This window comes from Musca autumnalis, unplaced genomic scaffold, assembly GCF_047663935.1.
Source record: "Musca autumnalis isolate F117 unplaced genomic scaffold, ASM4766393v1 scaffold_2, whole genome shotgun sequence".
Lineage (NCBI taxonomy): Eukaryota > Metazoa > Arthropoda > Insecta > Diptera > Muscidae > Musca > Musca autumnalis.
In genome coordinates, this window is record NW_027411755.1 from 174,519,381 (window position 1) to 174,540,191 (window position 20,811).

General features: G+C 38.9%; 1 protein-coding gene across 1 annotated transcript in view; it reads left to right on the forward strand.

The window, feature by feature from the left end:
* The window catches only part of bdl (borderless), a 191,947-nt gene extending 173,545 nt beyond the window's left edge, over positions 1 to 18,402 (forward strand). Inside the window, exons 7-8 of the mRNA XM_073969929.1 lie at positions 10,746 to 10,952; positions 17,019 to 18,402. Of these exons, the coding sequence (XP_073826030.1) occupies positions 10,746 to 10,952; positions 17,019 to 17,641 (830 nt within the window). The 3' untranslated portion in view covers positions 17,642 to 18,402. The remainder of the gene's footprint in view (positions 1 to 10,745; positions 10,953 to 17,018) is intronic.
* The last annotated feature ends 2,409 nt before the right edge of the window (positions 18,403 to 20,811 follow it).

Genomic DNA, 20,811 nt, shown 5'->3' on the forward strand with positions numbered 1-20,811 from the left:
AAGGAAGTGAAGCCATGACCATTGAGGTCTTAAGCTTACACAGCTTGTCCAGGGAGGTCTTAAACTACATTCGCGGAACATTTTTGAAATACTCTGCGGAAGTTTGCCGAAAGAGTAGATCGATATGGCCCATCTTCGAAGTTGATCAAAATATCATGAAGGCCAAATTTTGTACAGAATCGGTTGATCTGTTTGAGAATTATCGTGCCCTCCAGGCAGCTACCCAGACGAACGGACATAGCTAAGTCGACTCCAAGTTTTCTAAAGCAGATTTCTTCCAAACACACTTTGGCCCTAAAGCCATTATTTCGATGAAGCACATTTTGGCTAAAGGCTGAGAGTATAACAAATTTAGATTGGGAAAAATTGTGTTTATGGATTTTTGCTAAAAGAATGTATACAGATATAGATCTTGGATTGGCCGACATAATTTCATTTTAAAAGAATTTAAGACTGGATTCCAGGGTTTTCCTTAATCCTGATCAATTTATGAGAATATCCAGGGTAGGAAAGCAGAATTGCTATAAGTGAAGGCCGACGATTGGACGTCAAAATTAGTCTATTGACAGATGCATGTTTTGGCGACAGAATTTGTCATTTACATAACCTCGATTATGTGATTGAAGGATAGACTAACTATTGCTCAGCATTAGTTCTCGGCCTTCAGAAACTCTTTGTGATAAGAAGACATCGGATTTTTGCATATATTTCAAAATTATAATGTTAATAGATTTGAAAATTAAATGTTATGGTATTTCTAAGGTTTTCTTTTGGTCTTACCGAAGTGATATCACTGAATTTCATAACATTCACTATAGCTGTGAATTATTTGATAAATGATACGCCCAAAAATATATGGGATTATTAATATATTCATTGTTTTGAACATATATTAACCGTGTCACATTGTCAAAAAAGTTCTAAAAACAAGATAAAATTGGACAAGAAGTCTTACGCCATTCGAATTAAAAAATAGTAATGAAAAATATTTCATCAGTAAAATAAGTCTAAAATAAGGTTTACATCTTTGCTAAATAAGAAATTTTCGCTAACACGAACTTTAAAAATTTTGGTCAGGTGGGCCCCCCCCCGAAATGAAATCCTGGCTACGTCCCTGGATAGATCTACAATAAACTCACAAATTTCCGAAATATCAAATATCAGAGATGTAGCAAATTGCATTGTATATATGGTAATATTCAAAAAAGTTTTACAATCGTTGAAGTTGAGGTTCACCATTTAATAAGTCGCGAACTGTTAATATATTTTATAAAATATGAATATATTTATATTAATTGAAGTGTTTTAGCCACGATCTCATAATATGGACCATAACAAATAATTTTCGTGAAAGCTGCGTTGGTGGTAATATAAAAAAATGGGAAAAATGTGTTAAAGTTTACAAGTTGTTTTGTGTTCTTTCTTGATTTCTGGCCAAACCACGCAAAACTCAAACCTGTGCTCAAAGAGAGAACTAAAGAATACCCCTTGGGCAAAATGGTTCTAGTGTATGACTTTTCGATATATACACTGCATCCCCCTAAAATCGATGCTGACATTTTGAAGTTTTGATTTCAGTGTTTTTCGAATTTTTCTTATAATTGGAGGGTGCAACTAGATAATAATCGAAACTAGTATATAGGATTGTAGAACTTGCGATTCCACGTCGTTCGATGTATATCTCATGAGTGTGCTCCGTACAGCTTCCTAGTAATAGGAGTCCAAAGGCGAAAATTTGGTGCGTAAATTTTCTGAAAAAAACATATTTTTTGGATTTAAAATTTACAACTGTCGTACAGGTACCCCTGAACCCCGCGTGATTTTAGTTTTTTTACGTGCCGGATCTAATAAGCGTTCGAATCCATCCACTAAAACGCCGGATATAGATACCAAAATACTTCAGGTTTTGTATGGAAGATTAGCGAAATAGTAGAATAACTCCCAAAAATATTTCTCCAATTTTTCGCATTAAACCAAAATATATATTTTTGAAATAAATTTCAACAATAAGTTTTCGTCTTTTGCTGTTGCTGTAATATGCATGCAATGAACACAATCTTTATAATTTTGGTCTCACATTTGTCTATGCGTTGTCTAGATTCTGTACGTATTTTTAATTTATTTTTTAGAGATTTTTATGGACTCTGAATTAGAATAAATAAAATTTACCCCAAGATTTCTTCATTATTTTTTTATTTTCCGCTAAAATAAAAATAAATTTTGCAAATATTTTAGCATCTACGGATAGATATCAAATTCTGTTAACGATTTATGTATAAATTTTTTATTACAACCCAAAGGGAATTTTTAAATATTTTTTCTTTATAAGGAAACAAAACCCCCTATAACTTTTGGGTGCAGCATCCAATTTTGTGAACGCGAACATATTTGAAACCACAATTTTTTTCTTAACGTAAGTACCAAAAATCGCGGATGTGCTCGCAAAAAAAATTTAATTTTTTTTTCAATGGTATTGAAAAGGAAATTTGAAATTTACCATATGTATATTTATTTATTTTAGGTTATTCCAAAAAGGAACCTGATATTCAAAGACAATTTGAAGGTTTAGCAGGAGGGGCTAATCAATGTGAATTTTCCTAATCAATGCATTTTCCAATATTTTTCCACAAACATCCCAGTAGGGACAAGGGAGGCTTCTCTTATATCAATGGATTCATATTATGTTATTAATATGTGACCTAGTTTTTATCGCCGAGTCCGAACGGCGTGTCCTAGAGACGTTTTTCATGGCTGAAATACTCAGGAAATATCGTAAACATTATTAAGGGGTATTTTGCCACCGTCGAAAATTTGCTTCAGCGTGCAAAGTAATTGCACATAGCTGATTCCTAGAGGTTGTGGTGTAGGGTATAACATGGTCGGCCCAGTCCGACTATAGCCTTTGCTTACTTGTTTTTTTTCTAATTTTTCTAATCGAACCGTAAAATATATTTGGAATAATATTTTAACAATAAGTCTTTTTCTCTTTTGTTGTTGCTATAATATGCAATTTATAAAACCCATGTTCATAATTTTCGTTTCATATTTTTTACGCGTTGTCTAGATTCTGCACGTATTTTTAATTTACTTTTTAGAGGTTTATACGGACTCTGAGGTAGTACAATTAAGATTTTCGAACGAGTCCGAACGACGTGTCCTACGACACCGCATGTAGAAAAAATTTTTCATGGCTGAAATACTCAGAAAATGTCACCCCTCTTTAGTGAGAGGTGTTTTTCCACCGTTGAAAATTTCATGTGGCCTGGCCTAGGAACCGAGCCCCGGCATTCAGCGTAAAAGGCGGGTGTGCATACCATTGCACCACGGTGGCACCCTATAAGATATGTCAAAACATGGAAATCTGGCATTTTTTGATTTTTGAAGAATATACTTCGGAGACATTTAATATGCTCAAAGGAATAAACATCATTACGTTTCTTCGTTTCTAATATTATTCCATAGAGTGGAGCTATATTTCAACTTCACATCCGCCCCGGCGAGGTAACATCAAACTTTCAATGGTGGCAAAATACACCTCAGTAATGTTGGCGACATTTTCTGAGTATTTCAGTCATATAAAACTTCTCTAAAAGCGGTGTCTTAGGACACGCCGTTCGGACTCGGCGATAAACTGTAGCTCCCGAGCTTAATGTGATAGGTGGCAGAATCGACAAAGTTATTTCTTACAATAAGCTTATTTGTTCCATAAAGGAAATTTGATTTGCTGCAAGATAATTCCCAGGGGCAGTGGTGTAGGGTATCACATGGGCGGCCCCGTCCGACTATAACCTTTTCTTACTTGTTTTATCATAAAATATTTTTTAATTGTACCACTATGTGCTATTTTTGCACATAATGTACATATTAATTAAAGTTTATCTGCAGTTTTCAAATCATTTCCATTTCTGTTGAAAGTTTTTATAACACAGTTTTTTCTCTTTAACAATGCCCCAAGAGTCATATAATCCATTAAAATAGCTTAAATTAAATAACACTATTAAATAGAAAAAAAACAACACTCTATAAATTCGTTATGGTTTCATTTATTGTTTACTGTTTTTTCAATATTATATTCACACATTCAGTTATAAATTAATTTTACAAAATAACATGAGCATTCAGCTCATCCTGAGTATGTTGTAGAGGTTTTTAAGCAAAAGTTTTTTAGTAGAATAAATGCAAGCATTATATAAAAGTGCAAATTATAATCGAGCCAACATTGCCGTAAACAAAATAACTTGCAAAAAGAAAGAAAAGAAACACGTGAAAATTATTCTGCGGTCGCAACGAATTTTACATATACTGCACATTTGCCATTATATAATAAGGATGAAACATTAATAACTATTATCAAAAGAACTAATAGTTAGTAGGGACAGAAGTATTAGTGGGGCCAAGAGGATGATTCATTTCATTTTCAATGGTGGCAAATATACCCCACAGCGTAATTTCTTGAGTATTTCAGCAATGAAAAAACTTCGCTACAAGTGATATCGTAAAATACGGTGTTTGGACTCAGCTATAAAAAAAACAAGTCACAAATCGTGTTTTTGGGACAAGAAGTGGAACTTCAATGACCGAAACACAAGAGACAAATAGGCAGCTGTATTGCTTTACTGTTAGAAAAATACCAATATTTATATAAATATGTTCTATTTGTGGATTTTTTCTTCTAAAGAGTGAGATACTACAAGTGATACCATATTATACCACCGTATCGTTTGGGTTAATATGAATCGGGGTTTACTCATTGATATGAAAGAAAGACTTCACTTGTCCCTACGTGGATGTGTGTCATGACAACAATGACCCTGCTTTTAAGATTTCAACACCCTACACAAAGGGTTCTAATTTTGAAATTTTTTAAAATTACAAGAAACCCCCCACAGATTATGCAAGTGGACCGAAAAAAAGAAGACACGTGTATCGGCGTTTTGAAAGTTTACGTCGGAAAGTAACCTAAATAGGCGCGGCAAGTTCCGCCCATTTCTACAATTTTTGAAATATTCGACATCAGATTTCTTGGAATCCTTGCATCTTTTTGGTCCCTTTTTTCAAAAAAGTTTAAAAGCTCCTTAAATAAAATTTTGTAGAATATTTTGATCTCATTCGATCACATTTTAAAGGATTTTTTAAACGTTTTTGAAAAAAAGGAGCAAAATGATCCATTTAGTGACTCGCATGAGTGTTAATTTTTTTCATAAAAAGATACACTGCATTGTTGTCAGTAATATTGCCAAAGACACTTTATTCCTAAAATACAAGGATTCCAAGGAATCTGATGTCGAATATTTCAAAACCTGTAAAAATGGTCGGAACTTGCCACGCCTATTTAGGTTACTTCCCGACGTAAACTTTCAAAACGCCGATACACGTGTCTTCTTTTTTTCGGTCCTCTTTCATAATCTGGCCGAATTATCTTGTAATTATTTTCTGTGTTGTACAGTGTTATCGTGCCAGGCAGCCATTTTAGTTGGTTGGATTTTGTCTGCATCACGGTGGCACCCGTTTGTAACATATCGAAATATTAGTCGGAAACGCCTTTGATCAGCATAAAATTCTAAGTCGATATGACGATGTCCGTCCGTCTATCAGTCTGTCTGTTAAAATCAAGATACCGCTCGTAATATTTAAAATAGAGCTTTGTAATTTTGTACTGAAGTTTCTATTACTCCTACGATTTTCAAGGGCCAAATAGATTCACGTTTTGATATAGCCCCCATTTGTACTTCCCATTTTTCGTTATTTTGAAGGTTGTTGCGTCAATATCCCACCGAAATGGCTGAATTTCGGTATTTTGTTGGGGGAATAAAACTTTCCACCTGAAATTTGTCAGTATCGCTCCACGTCTTCATATAGCCACCATAGGAGGGTCCCTCCCGATTTTCGGTATTTTGTAGGTTACAGCGTCATTATCAAAACGAAATGGATGCAATTTAATATTTAGATGGGGGTATTATAAAACATTCCAAAAGAGTATTATCTGTATAGGTCCACATTTTCATATACCCCATAAAAGGGTGACGTAGGGGATGAAAGATACCATGGGACGGTCCTGACCGGCTTTAACATGGCAAAGTCCAGGATTTATCTTGGTCCCTCTTTCATCTCAAGTGGACACTGACCTCCCCGTGGTGTTACCTGGGGTAGCTGCCCTTAACACCCGTTAAAGGTAGTGAGCTAAATTGTGCCGCGCGTTCTCCCGTAAGAACGTTAAAAACTTGGATTTGGGCGCAGGGTTAGTAACCCTCCCCTAGAAAAAGCAGCCTACTAAGAAAAAACAAAAGAAAAGAAAAACAAACAAATTGACGACCCCCGCAAACTTGATCGCACTCTTTGTAGAGAAAGAGCAGTTTACGCATTGGCAGATGTACTTGAAAAGTACAAGGCCGACATTACTGCCATACAGGAAATACGATGGAATGGGAAAAGCGTCACAACAACACCTAAAGGTGACGCACTATATTATAGCTGCCATGACATAAAGCATGAGTTTGGTTGCGGATTTTTAGTTACTCGGAGGTTAAAACACCTGGTCTCCAGCTTCACACCAGTGAATGACAGACTTGCTACAATTCCAATAAAGCAAAATTCTTCAACATCAGCTTTATTTGCGCTCATGCTCCCACTGAAGGCAAGGACGAACTGACCAAAGATATATTTTATGAGCGCTTAGAAGAAACATATGACCGTTGTCCTGCCCATGACATTAAAATTATTCTAAGTGATTTTAATGACAAAATTTGAAAGGAAAATATCTTTCGCCCAACAGTCGGAAAATTCAGTCTCCACAGTGAAACATTTGACAGCGGTATGAGGCTGACAGATTTTGCAGCGGCAAAAAAACATGGTAGTTAGCAGCACCAGATTTCAATATCTCGACATCCATAAGGGCACCTGGCTCTCTCCAGATCAGAAAACAAGAAATCAAATTGATCACGTTGTGATTGATGGAAGATATTCACCGAGCGTGTTGGATGTGCGTTCGTTCCGAGGAGCAAACATAGACTCGAAGCACTTCTTTGTTGCAGCAAAGGTACGCACACGGTTAAACGTAGCAAACAAAGTACGAACAGACACAACACAAAATTTAGACATCGGATAGCCACAGCATATTCCAATCAACTAGCCCAATTGCTTAGTCAAAGCACTCCTCATCCCGATAACATATCAGCGCAATGGCAAAGTATTGCCCACTCAATGCAAACAGCCGCAAAATCCATACTTGGATACCAGAGACCTCCACCAAGGAATCCATGGTATGATCAGGAGTGTCGTGCTGCTACCGAAGAGAAAAATGCGGCATATAGGGGTACTTTACAATCCGTAGCAACGCGTTGCGCACGAGAGAGATATCGGGAGAAAAGGAGAGAGGAGAAACGCCTTTCCGCAGGAAACAGAGAGAGAGATGGAAAAGCGGGAGTGTGAAAAAATCGAGATGTACAGGAACCAGAATGAAGTCCGAAAATTCTACCAAAGAGTCAAGCATCAAACTGATGGCTTTGGTACAGGCACATCCTACTGTAGAGACCAGCAAGGTAATTTGTAACTGATACTGATAGTGTGCTCAGGATATGGAAAGAACATTTTTCAAAACTGTTGGTATCCAATAGCAGCGAAGACGACGAAGATACCACAGACCCAATCCCAGAAGATGGTATTGAATGTATACCGCCCAGCCAAGATCTAGTAAAGACAGCAATAAATCGGATGAAGAATAATCAGGCAGCAGAAGCTGTTCAAAACCGGAGGCGACACGCTGAAAACGTGTATTCATCAGCTAGTTAGCACCATCCGGCAGGAAGAACGAGTACGCGACGATTGGAACCTGAGTATCCTGTGCCCCGTCCACAAGAAGAGAGATAAGACTGTATGCTCTAACTATAGGGACATAAGTCTACTGTGCAAACGACTTAAGCCTATGGTCAACGAGGTAACTGGACCATACCAATGCGGCTTTAGACCTGGCAAGTCCACCATTGACCTGATATTTACCCTGCGGCAAATCCTGGAGAAGACCCTAGAGATGCAGATCGACAACTACCACCTTTTTGTCGATTATAAAGCAGACTTCGACAGCCCGCTACGTTCCAAGGTATTCCAAGCCATGTCCGAATTTTGTATCCCCGCAAAGCTCAACCGTCTTTGTAAAATGACTTTAACTGACACAAGGTCCTCAGTTAAAATAGGAAAGAACCTCTCCGAAGAATTTTGTACCAAAAGAGGTTTCAGACAAGGAGACAGCCTTCGTGTGATCTTTTCAACTTGAAAAGGTTATACGAAAGGCAAACGTCAAAAGAATTGGCACAATCTACACCAATAGCCACATGTTATTTGCTTATGCTGATGATAAAGACATCATGGGACGATCAGTAAAAGAAGTAACCGATACCTTTATGAAGATCGAAGGAGAATCTGCTAAAGTTGGTCTGGCGGTAAACGGTGAGAAGACCAAGTTAATGGTGTCGACGCGCAATACGTCCATTGGTCTCGGACCAACTGTGGAAGTTGGTTCCTATAATTTCGAGGTAGTAAAAGACTTCGTCTACCTCGGCACCTCCGTAAACACAACAAACGACATCAGTTCTGAAATAAAAAGAAGAATTGTATTGGCCAACAGATGCTACTTTGGTTTAAGTAAGCAGTTTTAAAACAAAGCCACATCTCGTCCAATAAAAATAACGCTCTACAAAAAATTGATACTACCCGTGCTGATGTATGGCTCCGAAGCCTGGGTACTTGCGCAAGCAGACATGGCAGTGCTTGGTGTGTTTGAGAGAAAAATTCTTCGAAAAATCTACGGACTAATCTGCGTTGACGGTGAATATCGACGTCGCATGAACCACGAGCTGTATCTGCTATACAATGACATCAATATAGTTAAACGTATCGAGAAGCAGCGATTGCGTTGGCTAGGCCATATCATAAGAGTGAGCGAAGATGAACCCGCTAAAAAGGCGTATAAATACGGACCGCTTGGCGGTGCACGCAGAATTGGCAAGCCACAGAATAGATGGCGCAAACAAGTGGATGAAGAGATCAAAAGGCGCGGTATTCCAGAGTGCGAAGCAACAAATAGAGAGAAATGGAGAGCTTTTCTTAGTTCGGCCTATGGAACAAATGTTCTGTAATGCGCCAGCTAACTAAGTAAGTTGATATAGCCTCCATAGAATAGTACCTCCCGATTTTCTGTATTTTGAAGGTTTTAGCTAAATTATCTTACCGAAATAGTTCAAATTTGACAATTAGTCTTCCTTAAGGTTTCCAAACTTTTCCCCAGAAATTTGTCAGTATCGCCCCACGTTTTGATATAGCCCCCATATAAGTATATTTCCACGTTTTGATAAAGCACACACTGAACGGTACCTCCCGATTGTCGGTATTTTGAATGTATGGTGCCTACGTTTAGATCCCTCTCAACCATATGGACCCGTTCATTATCTGAATAAATTTCTGTGGGGCAATGATGTGGATGGCCCCTGTTGCCGCACAATGCCCTTTCAGCATTGTCCACGTCATGTACATCGGTTTCTCCATTCTGGTCAGGCTGGCGTATGATTTTAACGTTGGCCTCGCTTATGCCAAAGAACAGCTTGTTTTCAAATCTCTCCAGTGCCTCCACTCCACCCTATGTTATGCAGTTGCTCAGTGGTTATTACGAAGCACCAGTCCATTGGAACACCTTTGTTCATCTTTGTCAGACCTTTTGGCAGTTTGGGGCCGTCGCACTCTATCCTGGTCAACCAAACTCTGGGACTTAGCTTCATGCTGACAACATCGCTAAACTTAAGGTAAGGTCACATTAGGAAAATATTTGTCTCAGCGACAGGCAGTGTGCGCTTACTAAGAGCAAGTGAGCATAAATTTCAATGCATTATTTACGCTTGTCGCTGGAGCAAATATTTGCCAAATGTGATCTTAACTTTAGCTATGCTTTTCTGCATTTTATGACTCACCACGATGCACCTCACGAGGGAGGGTGATAGCCATCGTCCTCATATTATAAATATCAATATTTTTCTAACGACCAACAATATGTGATGATGAGATTTCCGGTTAATAGATAATATAAGGGGGTGTCAAAAAATAACAAACGTTACGACAAACCTAGTATATATTTTTTCAAATAGCATCTCTGAAATAAATGCAAAAGATTTTATTTTTTGAAGCGAAATAAGAAAAAAATTGAAACAAAATATTCGCAATTATTACAATTCACTTATAATCAAAAAATAACCGGGATTCCATTGCATGCCATCCTACCCCACTAACCACCAAAAAATCACACACATCCACATATCATCATCATCATCTCATGACTCTCAGTATAGAACAATTACAAAAACAACCACGATTTCCGGTGCAGCAGATACACCCCTGCATTGGATTTCATTTTCATTTCATAAACAACAATTATAACAGCAGCAATAACGACGACAACAACAACAACAACAACAACAAATATATGGAGAGAAAACATTTTCACTTTATTTACACATATGCACACACTCATACTAAACTGTTTCAGACCCACACAAACACATACAAAATGTTCTATAAAATTCATTTTTCTCATGTTGCACTTTGCATGTGCATAGTAGGTATAGGTTAGTATGTTTGCATGTCTGTATATGGTGGTCATAGTGTATCCTTCAATTTTTCTGTTGTCAATTTTTGTTTTGCATTTAACTCTTCTTCGGTTTCTCTCCTCCCCTTCCTCACCAAGTATCTGTTTTCATTTACAGGATATCTCCGACCCAACCTCGAATACACGGTATGGTATCGTCTAACGGATGCTCAGGAATGGCGTACAATGCGTATCATCCAAAAGAATGTCATGGAAGCCACCATTCCACATTTGCTACCGGGTCGCGAATATGAATTTATGGTATTGAGTCAGGATAAATACGGCGATGGCATGTTCAGTAAACCATTTCGATATCCTACACAACGTAAGTTAGTTTTGTTTTTGTTTTTTTAATTCAATTTATCTTTTCCGTTGCTATATATTTTGTTAAACTCTGTGTCTGTCTGTTTAATAGGACAAAGAGATGGAGGTTGGCAGTGCAGTGATATATTTATCCAAAATGCTTTGTCTGTGGGACAGTGGATTTTATAGAGATAAGGCCAATGGCTTTCTTCTGTTAGGACAATTAAGAAATAATTAGTTGTCTTAACTGACAATAACAAGAGTGGTGGACCTAAGTGGTATATGTACAGATACCTAATTTTATAAGGAACATGTAAGAACGGTGTTAAGTTCTTATCAACCACGAGTTGTATTGAAGTAAAATGGAACAATTAGTTTTCTTTCGTTTATGAAGAAGGCTAAATACCAAATTTCATCATGCTCGGTACAACAATGTGGCTAACCTTTAAAATACCGAAATTCGGGAGGTACCGCTCCATGGGGTCTATATCAAAACTTCGATCTAAACCTACAAATTTCTGGCGAAAAGTTTTTAGATTCAAAGAAGACAAAATCCTAAATTTTCGATATTTTGGTAAAACCTTCAAAATACAGAAAATCAAGAGGTACGCTTCTATGGGGGATATGGGAACCCGCGGAGCTATACTGATAATTCTCTTCTGGAATATTTTATAATCACATGGAAGACTAAATAATAAATTTCAGTCTTTTGGTGGGATATTGACGTCACAACCTTCAGAATTACGAAAATCGGGAGGCTACATGAAGGATGGACCTATACCGACAAATTTCTAAGAGAAAGTTTAATATCCCCTACGAAGACTAAGTACCAAATTTCAGCCATTTCGGTGTGATAATGTAGCTAAAACCTTCAAAACACCGAAAATCCGGTGGTACCGTTCTATGGGGGCTGTATGAAGGCGTGGACCTATACCGACCTATACAACAAAATTCATATGGAATGTTTAATACCCCAAATGAAGACCAAATACCAAATACCAAATTTCATTCCATTTCGGTGGATTATTGTTACCATAACCTTCAAAATACCGGATATAGGGAGGTACCGTTCTATGGGGGCTATACTAAGGCGTGGACCTATACCGACAAATTTTATATGGAACGTTTAATACCCCAAATGAAGACCAAGTACCAAATTTCAGCCATTTCGGTGGAATATTGAGGCCACAACCTTCAAAATACCGAAAATCCGGTGGTACCGTTCTATGGGGGCTGTATGAAGGCGTGGACCTATGCCGGCAAATTTCATATAGAACGTTTAATACCCCAAGTAAAGACCAAGTACCAAATTTCTGCCATTTTGGTGGATTATTATGGCCTCAAACTTCGAAATATCGGAAATAGGGAGGTACCGTTCTATGGGGGCTATACTAAGGCGTGGACCGTTTAGTACCCCAAATAAAGACCAAATACCAAATTTCATCCAATTCGGTGGATTATTGTGGCCACAGCCTTCAAAATACCGAAAATCGGGAGGTACCATTTAATGGGGGCTGTATGAAGTCGTGGACCTATACCGACATATTTCTGGGGGAAAGTTTTATACCCCAAATTTCAGCCATTTCGGTGTGATAATGAGGCTAAACCCTTAAAAATACCGAAAATCGGGTGATACCGTTCTATGGGGGCTATATCAAAACGTGGACCGATATAGCCCATTTGCAATACCAAACATCCCAGCAGTAATGGAAAATTCTATACCAAATTACAAATTGACGGACGGGGCGACGGACATGGTTACATCGACTTAGAATATGTGTTACAAACGGAATGACAAATTTAATTATACTCTCTATATTATGGTGGAGGGTACAACAAGGGAAAAAATCGCTAAGCTTGGCCAGGTCTAACTTTGTATAGTTTAGAAGTTTTTCGACCACAGAAATACAAAATGCCTAAATTAGATCAATCGGAAGGTACCTTTATATAGGAAAGTTCGTAACTGTCGAGGTAGATGTGTCGATGAATATTTGTGCCCTGTCGCCTGTTGCTTGGCGACTTCAAAGCTCATCATGAGCTTTGACATGCCGTCCTAGGCAATGACCAGAAGGGTACAGTGCTGGCCGAACAAATTGATAGCTTCACATTTTGCATGGTGAACGAAGACTCTCCTACGAGGATAAGAGGAGATTGCAACAGCAACCATTGTGGCCCCCGATGTGATAAATGACGTGTTGTGGTTTGGCTGGTAAGAGTTCACAGAATTTACCAAACACTGTTTCAGAGAGCTGCCCTCAGATATTGGGTGGCTGAAATAATTTTCCCGAACTTAATCATAGCTACTGTCGCTAGCTGCATGCATGCTAGTCGATTTCCCGAAAGTGAACCAAATTTCCCAGCAGAGGCGACGGGATTTGCAAATGAGCGTGATGAGCTTAGTCGTACGAACCCTGAAGCCGCAATAGATAGGGAACTTACTTTTGAAGTCAACAGGTTATTAGGCGAACCTAAGTAGAAGAAGTCGCCAGACCACCTGAAATTGTGGGCAACAGTTAATCGCTTTAGAATCTGGGAAATAATCGTAACAGATTAGCAGTTTATAGAGCACCTGATAATGATTGGGAGAATAGGAGTGTGAAATCATTCAAAGCTTTGGTTATGCTTAACCATCTGGATGAACCCGGAGTTGAGTATTTGACAATTGTCCTCAGTTTATATTTAGCCTGCCATATTGTATCAAAATCTTACAAAAGCGAATCGCACATACCAATTTCCCTCCTGCCGGCAGTAGCGAAGCTTTTTGTTACCAAGTCCAATCACATCCACGGTCTCCATTAGGTGTTTCGGTATTGACGATGTTAGTGATCCGGTCCTACGCTGGTCCGGAACGATGAAGCTGATTGACAATCTGGCTCTGGGTCTATCCAGTTCTAGAAATGTGGTTGTTTCAATGGGTTGTAGCCACAAATCTAATGGAGTTGGTTGAGTAGGTTTGGCAGGACAGTTGAAAAGGTGCAGAGCGTAGTGCGGGATCTGGGCCGCATTTGAAAAAAATTTTCCCGGGAATAGCAGTTTTGTGAGTTCCGTTTCCCGGGAATGATAAAAACCGGGAAAACCCAAAACCCTATCTATAAGACATGAGGAGGTGCCCTTTTGCAGTATTCAGGGTGACATTTGAATATTTTTCCATCGCTTTGCACTTATATTCGCTTACCATCGCGTTATATGTTATAAACACCCCAAGTGCTACCGGCTAGAGACTTGAGGACCTTGATCCTACATCTCAGCTTGTCGCAGGTAGCTGTGGCATGGGTGGACGACATGAAGATGCTATAGAATGTGACCCCTATAATCTTTACCGAATTCCACGTACGACTGGCGTCTACACATACAATTTATTATTCATCGTGTCAAACTTGGCCGGAGGGTAGTCTGATCAATGTCCTCAAACAGCGCAGAGTGCTTGACAGTACTGTTCTATTGATCGGCTTAGTCTCGACTAATATGTGTGGAGATGGCTCGCAACGCTTTTGTCGTACAGTGCTGCTTACGGAACCCATGCTATTTATCGGCAAATGGATAGCTATTTACGACGCTCAAGGGCCTTTTCAACGGAGACCATGGATATTCCATCATGGTCCAACACTTTGATTGATTTAGCGTCACTGATGACATTCGCAACATAATTCATTGTAAATTGTAGTGTTTCCTCCTCGACAGGAAGAGATCTAATGCGACGTAGTACTCTTCTATTCGCCCTGTCGCTCCTGGGGTGCTCGACAAAACCTCTTCGAATCAGTCATCGCAACATCGCCAAACGTGACTAAGGTTTCGAGAGTGACTTGACACATTCCGGCTCCAATGTTGCAACTCTTCCGACGATTTAGCCACTTGTTTCGCTTATGCTCACTTGCAATATCAGCTCCCTTACTCTTGAGTTACTGGGGTTGGCACGACGAAGCTCATCACACTCATTTCCTAATCTCGTAGTCTCTGCTGGGAAATTTGGTTTCACATCGGGTATATGGCGAGTGGTTGCAGCAGTGATGATGTCTCGGAACATTCTTTTTTCTAACCGAACTTCAGAAGAGATGGGCTGATTTCCGAAGAGATGATTACTGAACTCTCTGGAACTAGGCCAATTAGCTTTCCCATTATTGATGAAAATGGGGATTTCAGAGTGATGAAATCGGGCAGTTTCCTAATTTAGACAATTATGGGGTGATGGTCTGACCAAATATCAGATGACATGGTGGATATATCTGGCAAACTGAGTGTCACAGTTCCGCTAATTTTGGTTGGTTCGTCCTAATTGACTATGAACCACAACTCAAGATAAACGTTAAAGACCCCAAGAGCAGACGGTTATGACCTTCCAGAAGCGGACTAATGTTGGGCCTATAACCTTTAGTACATGTATTTATCAACGAGGTGTATACGTTAACCAACTCTACCTCGGCAGTTCCACACCTGACTGCACACATTCTATGTACGGGTCATTAAGCCTTTCGTCCCCGAATTATTTTCCTTCCATCAGCATTTAACAAGCTTTCTCTATCTACATCCCAAGTGCTGCAGGCTAGAGACTTCAGAATTTTGTTAATATATCTCAGGTTATTTTCCTTGCATCAGCATTTAACAAGGTTTCTCTATCTGCACCTTAAGCGCTGCAGGGTAGAGACTTCAGACTCTTGTTCTTATATATCAGCTTGCCGCAGATGGCTGTGCCATGCGCAGACGACGTGAACATGCTGTTGACCCCTAGTTTGTGGTCGGAATTCCGTTACCATCAACCATGACATTTTACTCAGCGTTCACCTCTGCCGCCCCTGTGGTGAACAGAGTGGCCGTAGATTTAGTGGCGGATATTTGAATATTTCTCGCATGGAAAACGGTGGTAAGATCATTCAGAAAAGAGTTGAGCCTCCCACAAATGTCATCAGGGAAGGTAACCGACGTCAATATCGTGATCTACAAATTGTCGATTAAAATAACTTGCGCACATCGTCAAACGTGACTGCGGTCGTATATTCCTTCTTTCCAGAGTTCGAGAGTGGCTTAACCTTTGCCCTTAATTTACTTATTCCGGCTCCAATACTGCAACTCACCACATGATATAGCCACTTGTTCCGCTTATGCTCACCGACCAACATGTTTACTGACTCTGGGGCCATTGGGGCTGGAGCGACGAAGTTCATGACGCTTATTTGCTAATCACGTAGCTCCTGCTGGGAAATCTGGTGTCAAATCAAGTATTCGACCAGAAAGTACGTCCTTTCTGCTACCCAAACATCAGAAGGGTTGGCAGATCTCTGAAGCAGTGATTAGAGAACCCTCTGATTGATGAAAATGAGGATTTCAGAGGTGATGAAATCGGACGGATTGCTGATGGATGATGATGATTATGGGGAGATGATCCGACACAAGAAAAACAATGGGTTGCCAGGTGACATCATCTGTTTCATCAGGTGACACGGCGACACTCTCCGCCAATTCTGGTGCTACCCCCATACATTCCATGTACGGGTCATTAAATATCAACATATCCCCCGCGAAATTTACTTCCACCCTGTACACCATCTGGACTTCTGAAATGAGCCTGCCCTGGACATATCGGTTGATGATGCCCTGATTCCGATCATTAAATACCCCAAGCACTGCAGCTTAGTGCTTATCATAAGACTGCTGTTGTCTCCTTTACATATTTTATTTTCGTAGAGGAAATACGTTTCTGAGACTTCCGTTTTTCTCTATGATGCTATTGATGGATTTTCAACCCGATCGTCTTGTAGAACGCCCATATTTTTAGAAAATCAAAAAGAAAATAGTTTTTTAAAAGACCCGTAATTATGTCGTCTTATAGAAGACAAATATTTTTGTTCCGAAACACTGTCTTAAAGCCATACCAAACTCCTCTTTTCAAAATTAAAATTAAATTTTTTAATCCGCCGTTGGCATAAAATATTAATTAAATATTGCGGAAGCCTAGCCTTGATGCGTTCGAAGTGTTTGTATTCGTATTTGCCTGCTTTCGTTTCAGGACAATATGTATTATCCTTTTGTTTAATTTATTTCATTTTCATTCCATTCATTCATTGCTTTGTTCTGTTTCATTGTTTCATTGCAGCCGAATCGAAAGTTGCCGCCGAATCAGACAATGACAATGTCGAAGGCGACTTGTCGTCTGTTCAACAATCCCAGCAACGTATTAACTACCAATCGCCAAGTGGTGGTAGCGCCAGCAGCAGCAGTCATAGCCTAAGTGCTCCATGGAATTTAAGTGCCATTAATAATCAACAAGGATGGCTCTTACATTGGGAACATCCACTTTATGGTCTCGATGCGTTACGCCTTTATACGGTACGCTGGTGGAAAGAGCCCGAACATCATTTGGTCGGCACCGTCGAAACTTTTGACAACTTCTATCAATTGCGCCATTTGAAAGAGGATGCATCATTCACCATCCAAGTGTTGGCCATTTCGAATGATGGTGCCCAAGTGCCTGGTGCTGAATTGATCATTGAAGTGCCATCGCATCGTAAAATGCGTGCCCTACTAATTGGCAGCTCGATTGGTATTGCGTTCCTGGTGTGTGCCCTGATCGCTTTTCTGTATGTGAAACGCAATTGCCTACGTCATTTGTTCAGCGGTAATGTGGTCGATGATGGTGATGATGGCGGTAGCACAATTGAGGATGGCGGCGACAGCGATTGCAATGGCCATGACATAGAGAAGATACACAATACCTGAGTGTACGAGATAACGTGGCGGTTTCGAAATTAATACATAAAATCGATTAATTGTGAAAACGACGGCTCACTTGTTTTTCATTCGATAAAGTCCCAGTCCATTTCAACGACAGATGAAGCATCAGCAACATAAATCCATTGTCATCAGTTTGTTTTTCTTTTTTTAATCCCCATAAATAGCGGCACACACATACACACACGGAAGAAAAAGACGAAACATGTCATCAGTTGCAATTGATTTTGTCAACCAGTCACCTATCCATCCTCCCAGTCAGTCAGTTTTATCCTTTGCAACCATTTTCATATTTGATTATCAACCGCCAACGGTAGGTAGGCTGGGCCATTTACTCATTGCTTCTTTGTATTATTCCACGGATGCCACGTTAACGTTCACGTTTCGCTATACGATTTGCTGCGATTGCCTTTTGTTCTTTTTTGTTTTTGTCCAGCGTTAGTAAGAGATTTTAAGTACAACTTTTGTTTGTGCCGTTAATGCCAATACCAAATAGCTTGCCAGCCAGCCAGCCAGCCAACCAACCAAACAACCAACCAACCGACCAATATACCAAACCACTCAATCAATATTCGCCTTCGCTTGTTTTTTGTATTTATTATATTCTGTAAACGTTTTAAAAATTAAGATTGATTTCATGACATGATGATGATTCGTGCATAGCTTAAGCCAAAAAAAAACTATTTAAGATTATTCAATAATTAATTCGAAACTAATTTGAAAGAAATAAATGAAAATATAACATAAAATACGTGTGGCTTTATTTTTCCGATGAAGATATAAAGGTGAGAACACAATGAGAAATTCATGCTTATCCAAGCCTCAATTTCTGTAAAAGAATAAAGAAACCCAAGATCTCTTTTACATTACGTAGTACATGACCTTTGTTCATTTACATGAAATTAAGCGTGAAGCAAGCAACAAAAGTCATTGTGTTTCTACCCTAAGAGACTTAGTTATAGGAAGTTTTCAATTAAACGAATCTAAGGCGGTAAGTTTTAAAAAATAAACAAAAATATTCTGCCATCGTGCCTGCTTGAAGCCAAACAAGTATGAAAGTGTTAAGTTCGCTCGAGTCGAACTTTTTATACCCTTTACCACAACTGATTATAGTCACTTTATACAGATAAATTTCTTTTTAGGGGTTGTCTACCCAATGAGATCCCAAAATACCAAGTTACATCCACTTCAGAAGGCAAATGTAGCAACACTCATTAAAAGAGCTGATCGTTGTTTTGTCTATCCTCTGACTAAACAAAATACCAAATTACAGCAATCTTTGATATACATAAAGTTCGATGAAGGTTAAATTAATCCTACATATATTTGAATTGGTAGTTTTTTGCGAATAAGTTTTGTAACTTCTGGGAACATAAAATTCCAATTAACAACCAATTCGATAGGAAAATCTTCAAACAAATTTTAAAGTGGGTGGTAACCTTACATGGGGCCCTTGGCAAAGTGTGGACGTATGCTGTCTGATTTTTTACAAGGAATGTTTTGTACCTGTTATAATGTTTTTACAACTTTTTTTAGCCCCAATGAAAACTTAATACCAAATTGTAGTCATTTCAGTGGTATATTGAGGCCAAAATCTTGAAAATACCAAAAATCGGGAGGTACTGTTCTATGGGGGCTATATAAAATAGTTAACCTATACCGAAAGAATTAAGGTGAAAAGTTTTATACCACAAACGAAGAATAAATACCAAATTCCAGCCATTTTAGTCGTATATTGAGGCTAAAACTTTGAAAATACTGAAAATCGGGATGTAGCTTCTGTGGGAGGTATATCAGAACGTGGACCGGTACCGACAAATTTCTGGGGGGAAGTTTTGTTTCCCGAAGAAGACTAAATGCCAAATTTCAGCCACTTCGGTGAGATAATGAGGCTGAAACCATCAAAACGTGGACCGATACCGACAGATTTCCGTGGGAAAGTTTTGTAGCCCAAAAGGAGGACTAAATACCAAATTTCAGCCACTTCGGTGATATAACGAGGCTAAAACCTTAAAAGTACCTTTCTATGAGGGATATATCAAAACGTGGACCGATACCGACAAATTTCTGCGAGAAAGTTTTATGGTCCCATACAAGACTAAATACAAAATTTACACCATTTCGGTGTGATAACGAGGCTAAAACCATCAAAATACCGAAAATCGGGGGACAACGTTCTATGGGGGGGGGGGGGGGGGGGGGTACATCAACAAATTTCTGGGGGAAAGTTTTGTTGCCCCGAATAAGACTAAATACCAAATTTTAGCAACTTCGGTGCGATAATGAGGTTAAAACCTTCAAAATGCCGAAAATCAGGATGTACCGTTCTATGGGGGGTATATCAAAACGTGGACTGATACCGACAAAATTTCCGTGAGAAAGTTTTGTAGCCCAAAGGAGGACTAAATACCAAATTTCAGACATTTTGGTTGTATAATATACATAGCTAGAACCTTCAAAATACCGAAAATCGAGAGATACCGTCCTATGGGGGGCTATATCAAAACGTCGACCTATACAGTTTTTGGTAGAAATATTTCTTAGCCTCTGGAAACACAAAATACCAAATTGCTACCGATTCGGTGGTCAAATGGGACTAATACATTCAAAATAACCTTAAATGACGCGTACTATAAATGGGCACGGTGCTCTTGAAACAATTTTAAATGGAAGGTGCTTACACCTCGGAAATTTTTGCGGATTCTGAAACTACAATGTTTGTAGATGAGAACAATCAAAAAAACAAAAAAAAATCGCCGGAGCGCTTTTTAAATAAATCGCGATTTAAGTTGACATTTTTAGGGGTTGTTTAGGTTTTCGCAATTTTGCTTAGAAACCACATTTCCTATGAAAATGGGACTAAAACAAATGTTGTAGATATGAAAATTCTTTTTTTCCGTTTTTGAGATATAGAAGTTCAAATTGGGACTATTCAAATTCAATTCAATTCTGTATCGCCCCCTTATAAAACAATGTCATGACTGCAAATTCCCAACTTAAACTTATATATATAAAAAATGTTACAACTAAGGATAAGTTACTTAAGCCAGTCTTGTAGAGAATTTTCACAGCTTTAAGATTTTCTCAGGTCACATGTTGATACGACTTACCGTATTCAAGCAAATTCGCGAAACCCTAACAAAAAAAACTAAAAATGT